The 10,644-nt window shown below is 33.8% G+C and overlaps 2 protein-coding genes across 2 annotated transcripts; both read left to right on the top strand.

Annotated features, from left to right (window-relative positions):
- Window positions 1-606: 606 nt before the first annotated feature.
- On the top strand, window positions 607-6,353 carry LOAG_09333 (mbt repeat family protein). The gene is made up of 17 exons (XM_020447908.1): window positions 607-757; window positions 935-1,100; window positions 1,599-1,694; window positions 1,792-1,951; window positions 2,170-2,299; window positions 2,596-2,740; window positions 2,892-3,147; window positions 3,462-3,533; window positions 3,726-3,877; window positions 4,049-4,148; window positions 4,255-4,325; window positions 4,408-4,498; window positions 4,621-4,824; window positions 5,159-5,344; window positions 5,458-5,511; window positions 5,711-5,811; window positions 6,067-6,353. Exons 2-17 carry the CDS (start codon window positions 942-944, stop codon window positions 6,214-6,216), a joined length of 2,127 nt encoding a protein of 708 aa, XP_020301906.1. The 5' UTR covers window positions 607-757; window positions 935-941; the 3' UTR covers window positions 6,217-6,353.
- A 3,472-nt stretch (window positions 6,354-9,825) lies between these two features.
- LOAG_09331 (hypothetical protein) lies at window positions 9,826-10,183 on the top strand. Its single transcript, XM_003144861.2, has 2 exons — window positions 9,826-9,906; window positions 9,993-10,183. The coding sequence occupies exons 1-2, from the start codon at window positions 9,871-9,873 to the stop codon at window positions 10,176-10,178; spliced, it is 222 nt and encodes a 73-aa protein (XP_003144909.2). The 5' UTR covers window positions 9,826-9,870; the 3' UTR covers window positions 10,179-10,183.
- Window positions 10,184-10,644: the final 461 nt, after the last annotated feature.

The raw sequence follows: 10,644 nt of genomic DNA, 5'->3' as shown, positions 1-10,644 counted from the left end.
GCGTATTGGTTTTTTTTAAAGTATGCGACACATAATTTTCAATTTTATTATTCAAAACGTTTTTTCGATCTTCAACTCATTGTACTTATTAATTTCTGGAATATATGACAGTATCGATTGCATTTTTTGGGCTTAATTAAAATTTAATTTATTGCAATCCTTCAATTATTCGTGATTATTTCTATTGAACTGAATCAGTTATTCGTTGGAAGATGAGATAAGATGGGATAAACTTGAGAAAAATTACGCAGCATGCACTGCAGCACAGTTGCATTTCAGAGTATAAAAACTGCACGCATGCAACAGCTACTGCCTTACCCGGTTACTTTTTGATTCTCGTTTTTGTCTTGCTTTTCCTTATGGTTTGTTTGACATGCGTTAATGAGAATCATTTACTGTTCCCGGTTCTGGAAATCACCGGCTAAGGTTGGATTCTATAATTACCCAATTTCCTAAATATCATATTAATGGTTCACTACTTCACTGAATTCTCGTATATTGTCAACGTTTCAACATTATGAATTTTGCGTTTCCTTGTCGCTTTCAGAAGTAACAAACTGAGAACTCATCCGGAATGTTCAGAAATAGCAAACTGAGGACACATTCAGAATTCTGAGAAACACCAAAGTGAGAACACATCCGGAATCTCCTTGCCACTAATATAATATTAAGAAGTTGGAGTAAAAAATGAATTATAACGATTGATCACAAGGAGACGCGTGACGTATGAGGCCAAGCGAAGCTGAACTATATTTGGGTTGCTGTTGTACACATTTTCCATACTGTGATTGCTTTTGGAGCGTGCGTGTTTTTTCTCGTGTGCCAGGAGATTCGGATAAGTTATCCCGGGGTATCGAGGAAGTAGGGGAGTTGCATGGGTTTATGCGAAGCAAATATCCATTCAGGGATTCGTTATTTTATCGAGGATTTCTAGGTGAATAATGGGAGAAATAGTGCAAGAAGAGAGCAATAAACAAGAAGAAATATTCATTACGGAAGAGGATGAAGATGCAGATGATGAACAGAGACTGGTGATCTCTGATGATAAACACACCGACTCACCGTTCTCATCAGCTGTACGTTTAATCAGTGCTGTAATGGTTTCTTGTCATAATTTTTAAGATTATTAGGTGATGATTTGGCTTTATTTCTTCATCATTGATAAGAATTATGATGACTGTGTAGTAATATTAGGGATTTATTATGTTGTCATTGGTATGGTTATTTCCTTCAATGTTTTAAAACTGATTATTTGATCTTGTCACCTTGATCACACCAACATTTGTTTGGTAGTAATTGACTGAGTGCCATATCATAAGATGTGCTTAGTAAAATTGTTTAGTTCGGTTATTTGAGATTTTACCACCAGAAAATTTTTTTGAGATATCTGACTTTGGCTTCATTGTGGTTTTTTTTTTTTCTAATATTTAACTGTTTTGTCATTGCTCAATATGGATGTAAGAGGGAAGATAATCGGGATATAATGAATGTAATGGAATGTGAAATAAAGTTTATGATATAAAAGTTACGAACACGAAAATTCATTCCTTTGAAACATCTAATTTTTAATCTTATTAATTGTTTTGAAATTCTCATAGGACGAGGATGCAATGGATGATTCGCCGCCAGATTCAAAGCAGGTAATAATGAATGATGATGGGAAAAGTATTCCGATTGTGCAGTCATCTCGAAAGGTATACCATAATGAATTTTCGAACTTCTTTTTACAAATAGAGCTTCGCACATCAGATCCATAAAATGAGAGAATTAAGATTTTGAAGTATCTTTCAGGAAATTGCATCAAAAACTACGGATATCGTGTTTTCCTGGCAAGAATATCTGAAGGAAACTGAAGCTGTTTCTGCACCGGAGGATTGCTTTTATCAAGACCCTATACCACCTAAAAATAATTTTATTATTGGCAAAAAGGTGGTAGTGCCAGATCCAAGAGGTTTTTTATTTGCATTCTTCGATAGTGGGAATTTTTTCATTTTTGAATCGTCATTTTTCAAAGGATGTTTTACGGACATCCTCATTTTTATTACTTGGGAGCATAAATGAACCCAAGAAGCTTGGAGAGATGGAAGTACAATAAAGGATTAATATGAAAACCAGATTGAAGGTGACGGGAATTTTTCAATTTATTTGTACTTGCAAACAAAATTGAAGGGAAGGAAGTGCAATGCTTATCAACAATCGTTGCGGTTCATTCACTTTGGGTATGTCTTCGACTCGATGGCGAAGATGGAAGTAATGACCACTGGCTTATATGTGATGACGAACGAATCAAACCGGTTGGGTAGGTACATTTCTTTACCTTATTCCTCATAAATGCTGTGTTTCTGTGCAAACATGAAATCTATCAATAGGATTAGATCTAGTTCCTTTTGAAGAAAGAAAAATGGAAGAACTCGAAAAAAGGCATTCTGATCTATGCTGAAGAAAAAGAAATCATATATGGACTGCGTTTGAGTAGTAATTCAGTCGAGAAAAGCTGTCTTGTGCTACCGTTTAAAATGAATGGAAATTAGTCGCTTATATTTGACGAATAGCGAATATACTTTGTAATTTGTGTCAATTTTTAATTTATTTCAGAGAATGCGAAAGAAATGGTCTAGTTTTGCAGCCTCCATTTGGTTTTATGTATAACTTAGCCTCGTTTCACAAATTCATTGAAAATCAGTTAAAACCCACGGCAGACGGTAGCATTCCAATTGCATCTTCAGAATGTTTCAAACCGGTATATAAGTTTTTTGAATTGGCTGTTCTCATTTATTCATCAGATGTTGTTCGAATTGTTTTGTTTTTTTTTCTCCCTACATTTTTAACAATCACACTTTGCGAGTAACGCGTTAATAGTTATGCGTTATTGAATCTTAATGTGATTACAGATTTCGTTCAAATACCATCCAAGGAAGAATACATTTCAAGTGGGTATGAAATGTGAGGCAATTGATCGCAAGAATTTCAACGGTCGACCATGTCCGGCAACTGTGGTTGATATAAAGGGCGATTATCTAACAATCAGTTATGACGGTTGGAATAAAGCTTATGATAGTAGGGAACGTTATGACAGTCGCTTCATTTTTCCAGTTGGATGGGCTGCTAAATGTGGCCTTGAAGTGCAACCACCGAATCGTATAAGAGGTATACTCTCGATTTTTATTGCTGAGTGGCAGTGTGATTTATTCATCGGCTTGTAGCTTTATTTTGTACACATTTCTGCTTTTTCTTTCGGGGTTTTGGAATTTCAAAAAAAAAAGAATGGAAGGTTGGGCGGAAAATACCGTTCATCTTACCCGATCACTGCATTAGTTACAGTCGATGAAAATTAGCGTCGATTTACGGATCATTGTGTCAGAGTTGGTGCAGTAATCGCACTGCGATCTATAGAGTTGTGATCTAGAAATGTCATCGTTCAAGCTAATAGATTTATTGCTCAAGCTATCAATTTTTTGCAGGGAAAGTTCTGCAACGAATAGTACAAAAAGACACGTTGCCGAAAGCTCCGAAGGTCACTGCTTCGGAGAAATGTATGTTTCTTTTCGTTGATTTTTAATTATTATGAAGATTTCCATTTAGTTTTGTATTGCACTTAACTGGTTAGCCTGTACCAAACAAAAAATATAAAAATCAGAAATTCAGTATCACGTAATCAAAGGAAAAATATTCGTAAAGAAATTTACAAAATTTGTTTGAGAATTTTGACACTTTATAAATTTCAGCGAAAAAGGGCAAAAGGAAATCAGCAGACACGAAAAACGGTTCTCAGCGAAAACGAAATCGAAAGCGGAAGCGAAGTTTTCCGATTCCCGATCCTCATCATAACTCTTCAGATGGTTCTTGCTCATCTCATTTACTTGATATAATTGATCAGGTACGCATGTGATAAGTGGTTTTCACTTTCTTTTTTTTTATCAAATTATATGATATTTTGCTGGCACAGACTGAAAGGTATTTAACCAAAGGCAGTTACTATACAGTATTATAGTTTCTCCTATTAGATGCTGTTTTTTTCTTTTTCACACAGTAGAGTGAAATTTTGTAGATCGCTAAACAAACGCATACGATGGAGGCAAGTTCTGCTAGTGGTGCATCGGACCAGCAGATAGTGACCAGTGCAGTGGATGCAGTTGCAATTCTAGACGGTCATATTAGCGGACTTATATGAATTTATTTCATAAATTTGCCAGAATCTTCATTATAGTTTTATTTGCACACTTAATTTGTTTCTGAGCAACTCTTTTTTTCCAGAACCTCGTGCACGAAAAACGGTGCCCTCGCCAGTTCTTCCGGGAGGCTCAGTTATGAGGCAGTCTCGAAAGGTGATCTGAAAAACATGGTTTCATGTTCTCTTTGAGCTTTCTTGATTTTGCTGCATACATAAACGCAAGAAGTTACTTTTAGGCTGTTCCCTCTCCAGGTGGTATGCAAAATGCGCTCACTGCTCCAGATGTTATTCTCTCAACGACTGATATGCAGCCAGAAGTCTATAAAAGTTAAAACTGTTTCTTTAATTAAGTGAAAAATTGTATTCCTACCTAGCCAAACTTCTTGATTCCTTTGAAATATTGAGGAACTGTTCTTTTTTTTTCGTTGTAAATTGAAAGTTTTTTTCAGTGACTGTTTACTTAAATCGAGGTTGTCGATGTACACCCATTCTAAACGCTTCACTCGTTCGTAAATTGCCGGAGAAATTTGGACCTGGCACTTTGCATCATATTTTAAGGGAAACAGTGCAACAAATCATAAATTGTGCCGTTGATCCCTCTTTTGTGTTTAAAAAAATTGATCCTGGAAATCTAAGGATTTTATCTGTTACTGGTAAAAAATTTTCTATTTCTACTTAATCAGTATGTAGTGAACATTTTGTATTTTTTCTAGTGCTGTTATAGATTTTGTCCATTGTAGCTGTCTGGTGCTTTCATGGTCACGCGGAACACATTCCTGGCGCTCTTAAAATATGTCAAAGAGAGGGGAGAGTAACACCGGAAGTCTGACAAAGGGGACAGAATTGGGTGGAACATAATTCATGATTATCTCTTGAGCTTGCTTGGCAAAAAATTTCATTTTCGAAATCACAACTGTCTGAGAGGATTGGATAGTCTAAGAATCGATTGTAATATAGCATGGCTTCTCTTTTTTCCATAATTTTTAGCTGAAATCCACGGAGTGACACATGTGCGTGCTATACCGGCACTGAAGACTCTTGCCTCTGCATGGGATTACTTGCATGCTTTTATTTCAAAATTAAATGTGTGTCGGAACTTTTTGACGGAAGAACCGATCTGTTGTTCATTATGTTCTTGCCCCAGTGATGATGGAGTTGTGAGTACTACCGCAGGTCAGTATATCCTTGGCATCTTTGTTTTAGACAGAATTAAGACTGTAATCGGATTACTTTTTTATTTTAATTGCTAGCATACAGTTTGAAGTTCAAAGAATTCGTTGTTATAGGTGGCGGTGTACTGAAATGCGGTACCGAGAGTGATGATTCTGAAGACTACGAAGGTTTGCTAGTTCTCATACAGCAGTTTCTTTAAAAAATTTTCAAAGTGAAATTTTGTCATCATTCTCGGTTTAAACCATGCATTTAGTTCCTAATTCTTGTTTGTCTCATCCTTGGGGGATGAATTTCAGTTAAGAAGAAATTCGTAAGTCCTTTATACACTAATTATGAAAATATCACGAATATACCTTTATTTTTCAGGTCATCAGTACTCAGATTTAGCAGAGTGGTCCATGCAGCGTGTTGCAAATGAAATTGAAAATATGTTTGATGCAAGTATTGCGGAAAAATTCTTGCAAAATGTAAAGCATTTTTCCTAAGGAATTTAAATTATCTAAGAGTATATTACTAATTTTTCTTTATTTGCTGTTGTCTTTTTTAAATATTTTTAAAAAATAATATTCGCGACACGAATTCAAATATTGAACAGGTAAGGCAAAGGGAATCAATATATCGTTCTTTATCGTTTATTTCTGATTCGTAATCTACTGAGAAGGATGTAATGACATAATTTCGCAATTAGATTAAGCAGGAAATGATGTAATTCTTTTTTCCAGCAAATTGATGGCAAAGCGTTAATTTTATTAACAACTGAACTATTGATACGACATCTGGAGATGCCATTTGGTCCGGCTTTGAAAATGATGTCATACATTGAATCACTGAAGCGCAAAGCATGGCGCACAACCTCTCATAGTACAAAATAAGTATTGTTTTTTCTTCATTGTTGGCATTTTTGATTTCTATTGGAAGATTCCGTTCTGTTTTATAAATATTGTAATTTTACAGTAGATACCTCATATCCGGGGGTTAATTACGCGATTTGGTTGCGCATGAAGTAATCTGACAAACAGCAAAAAAACTATATTTCCAGGACAGCTAGTTTTTAAAATTACTGTCTTCCTCTTATGACTTCCAGATATCCACTTCAGAAGTTGACATGTTGATACTGTGTGTTTGTTTTATTCTTTCGAATGGATTGACCTTATATTTGTTTCAATTTTTGAAGTAACCACCTGTTTTTTTAGTTCCGAATTCTGGAAATTAAAAGGCATAGTGTGTTCTCGCAACTTAGATTGAAAAAGTAAGGCTTCCAGTTGTCTGTACGAAACTTCCTTTATTTGCGGTTTCCTTAATTTTTACAGAAGTCCAATTTGAAATGCGCAAGATATTTATTCTGCTCGTCTCTTTATAAATTCATGATCAGTAATGGAAAATTGGTGTGTTAGATGTTTGTACAGTAGTAATTCATAACTCGCTACTTCTCGCTAGGCCGCCTTATTTGTCAATGTAAATTTCTTTTGCGCAATCAACTGGACATATCTCGCATTGAATGTATATTGCAAATAACTCTCAGGCGAGGTTAGTAGTCTAGCTACTAAACCTACACATTTTATATTTCAACGTTTACTGCCCATTCAAATCACCAAATGTTTTATTTGCTAGTACTTTATAGTGTTTTTCGATTTCTTTGAATTGCAAATATGGCTTGTTCATTCGACGTTGACATTTCACACCTTGGTGGTAGGGATTGTGAGAATCTCGATCTTGACTTTATATGCTTCACAAACTTTCTCCATTTTAGTAACCATTGTCGTTGAGTAGTTACCGTTACTCTGTGAATATTTTTGTCGAATACCACCATATACGTATATATATATATATATATATATGACTTCCGTAGAAATTTTTGCAGCATACTGACCCATAAAGCCACCTATAATTGAAATTTGAAGCATTACTGTTGTAAAGATAATCATCCGCAGTTGATGGTTTTGCGTTCTGGAGATAACATTGTTCTGGTCGAAGTTTTTTATCTCTTCGTCTTTGGTCTTCACTTCTTTAACTCTTCCCTTCTTATTACCATAAAATATTGATTCATCCTTCTTTATGTTATGCATTTTTTTTTTTTTAGAAAAAGCTTCATGAATCAAATCTTATCAGAAATTTTGATTGAATATATTAGTATATGTACTGTAATTTCAGGTTGCTCTGCAGGGTTCCATCCCATTGTCTCTGTTTTTCTCCTTGTAACGCTCATATCTTTTTTATATTATCCCATTGTTTCTGAGCAATACTCTTCATTTGGTGCCGGGTTTATTTCACATTACATGTGATTGGTTGTTTTCACTCATCATGCTTGATGGCTTTCACGATAGCGACATTCATCAGCAATTTTTGTCATCAATTAGAAGTGACATGTTAAAACCAACCGTATTAAAACCATTTTAGATTATCCATTATCTTTTTGTCAATTTGTGGCTTCATTATTGTTTTCCATGTCACAGAATCAGTAAAAATTTTTTGTTAATATTTTTAGGGTATTCCGAAGTTCAGTAAGAATTAAATTTAAAAAAGTGAGGTCCAATACCAAACCGTATCGTCTATCCTTTGCTGCCGAAAAGTGGGCAAGAGCAAGTTGAAGTTTCATTTAGAGTGGACTTTTAAGGAGGCGTTTAAATCCCTCCTCTATTACAGTAATATCAATACTCTTGGTCATAATCAGTACCACTAAAACAATGCAGGGGACAATGAAAGCATGGTAGGAAGTCAGTTGTTGCAACTGATATCGCATATGTTGGATCGCTTTTTAGGGTGAACTTCGTCTCTCATAATTTTAAAAATCAGTCATAACTTTGCAGAGAATGAACAAAGATTGAACAGATCAGCAATTGCATTCAATATTATGATGTTATGAGAACGTTGCACTAATTTTGCTTTGTGAGGGCGAAATTTCTTGCTAATCTGTTTTGATCATTCGATTTTTTAACAGTTTTAAGTTTTCCTCAACATTCTTGTAATCTAATTGCTATTCATTGAAATTTTTACATCCAAAATTCCAACCAACTATTCTCGTTCATTCATACAACTAGCAAAAGAAAGGTATTTTCACTTCTAGCATTTTGTTTCCTTCCTGAATATTTAATTTTGGTCTACTACTGCAAAGTAATTCGTGTAATGTAATCCATATGTCCGTCCATTTTCCATTTTCTTTGACTTTCCTGAAGCTATTCTCGGTAGTTTTTTTTTCTAAAAACGGGCAACTCTATCAGTCTACTGCAACGTAACGTTCTGAATGCATACTGTACTATCGGTTACATATTCGTTTTATGTAATAAAATCATGTTATTTTGAGAATTATAACGAATTGCTGGAAATAGTATTCTTTTGAAAAAAAAAAGTGAATAAAAATAACTGCACAAACAAATAAGCATACAGATCCATATAGCGCTTTTGTGATAGAAATTATACCTTATTTTTTTAAATAAACCAAAAAATCCTAAAAAGTATGATTTCCTTCATTTACTTTGGGAAAGTACTCGGAGAGATAACTCTCTTCAAAACTACCAATCTAAAGTGAGTGGGAGAAGCATACTTTTAAAATAATTTGATACCTGAGGCTTTAACTTTTCTAGACTTTTTTAGCTCTGAATTTGGAAAGAAATTTTCGATATGTCTTTTGAAATTATTGGACATTGATTGCTTTATTTCACATTTACGCATTTCTCGACTGAGTAATTTTCAAAGTAGAAAAAGGACAAATAGATGGGAAATACAGGTAATACCGGATGTAATCTATTGCATACATATTGTAATTTTTCTATAAATTGCATGATTTCAATGTAATTTACAGAGATGGCCTTTTTATTGTTACCGATTTTAAGATTGATGGGGTGAACAGGTTACGTAAACTAGATCATTATGTAAATCTGTATGGAATTGAAAATACATTATAAAACATGTCCATTTTATAAACGGTAATCATTTAGCGAGATTTCGAAGATACCCGCATACTGATTGTCATTATCATGGCAAATAATACTCCACTACGACCACTTCGTGAGAAGCGGTAATGGCAATCATTTTATCAAGTTTGATTTTCAAAATTCATTTCTTGTTTGTTGTCTTAATTTTTATCTTATTCGTTGCGTTGGTGCTTTAGCCAAAGGTAAAACTATTGATTTCAATGTAAAATCAGAATAAAATAGAAAATTGTACTCCTATTTATGATGTTTTTAAATTACTTAACAGATTACTTAATTTTGATAAATTTTGGAAGTGTTAAGGGAATAGGATTAAGTGAAATTTATTCTGATTTCATTTTAGAAATTAATAGAATGCTTAGTTTATTTTATTTTTTCATTCGTGTTGTTTTTTTTCCTTTTTTTTTCAATTTAAACAAGATAGTTCAAAATAAAAGCTCATCAGATTAAATTATACAACAGTTCCCAAGATTTGAATACTCAATTTATAATTGTGATCCTTTTTTTTTCGACTGTATTAAATTTTTTTTCATATTTGTTTTCTATCAAAGTGTTGCTGCAAAACTTTCCAGAAATATTCGAGATTATGACCCGAGCATGGTTAGAATGGAGTTCAAAAGAATGTTATATCCGGTTAGTGAATGAAATTTGAAGTAGCATTCGTAGAAAGATCAAAGTTCCGAAATAATCATCTTCGTTCGAATGAAAATTTATTTCAGGATAAGTTTCGGAAACGATCAAAACAGCTGGAACTCTGGAAAGCGATAACATTAGCATCATATTATGAGAAGTTTATGAATTCCACAAGATTACATTGTGTCCGACAAGCTGTCATCTATATGAAAGAGCTTGATGCTGCAGCGAATCGAATTGATTCCACCATAAAGACTGTAATTAGTCTTTAACTGACCAGGAATTTGAAAAATTAAATCTATCGTATAAATTTGACAGTAAATTTAAATTATTTCACTGTTATGAGAATCGAAAATCTGACAATTTTTATTTTTACAATGATATTTATCTTAATTTTGCCTGCATCTAATTGCTATCCCAATTTTCTATTTTAGCAAATAGTTTATGACCTTGTAGAAAAGATTTCATACGTGCCGATGCTAAATAAGTATTGTTTAAAATTCAAGTCGCTTATTTGAAGTTTTCGGTCCAAAATCAATGATCCGGAGTTGGATATATTTGTTTCCCCTCATCTTTTCATGTATTGCGGAAGATAGCTCTATTTCGATAATTAAGATTAGATAATGAGAAACGATTTTATGAATTACTGAGTAATTTTTTTAGTGAAAAAAATTCTCCAATTCTTTAGCTTGATCAGATTACCGATGAAGCTGATAATGAAATTGGTTGCTGTGCAGC

This window comes from Loa loa (assembly GCF_000183805.2).
Source record: "Loa loa unplaced genomic scaffold supercont3.141, whole genome shotgun sequence".
NCBI classification, from domain to species: Eukaryota; Metazoa; Nematoda; class Chromadorea; order Rhabditida; family Onchocercidae; genus Loa; species Loa loa.
Note: the sequence above shows the minus strand (reverse complement) of the source record. Positions and strands in the feature narration are given on the sequence as shown.

Coding starts and splice junctions, on each gene's coding strand:
- LOAG_09333 (XM_020447908.1), top strand. CDS start 942: ATGGGAGAAATAGTGCAAGAAGAGAGCAATAAACAAGAAGAAATATTC. Junction 2,300..2,595: donor GAACGAATCAAACCGGTTGG/GTAGGTACATTT, acceptor AATTTATTTCAG/AGAATGCGAAAGAAATGGTC. Junction 5,812..6,066: donor CGGAAAAATTCTTGCAAAAT/GTAAAGCATTTT, acceptor TCTTTTTTCCAG/CAAATTGATGGCAAAGCGTT.
- LOAG_09331 (XM_003144861.2), top strand. CDS start 9,871: ATGGTTAGAATGGAGTTCAAAAGAATGTTATATCCG. Junction 9,907..9,992: donor TCAAAAGAATGTTATATCCG/GTTAGTGAATGA, acceptor AATTTATTTCAG/GATAAGTTTCGGAAACGATC.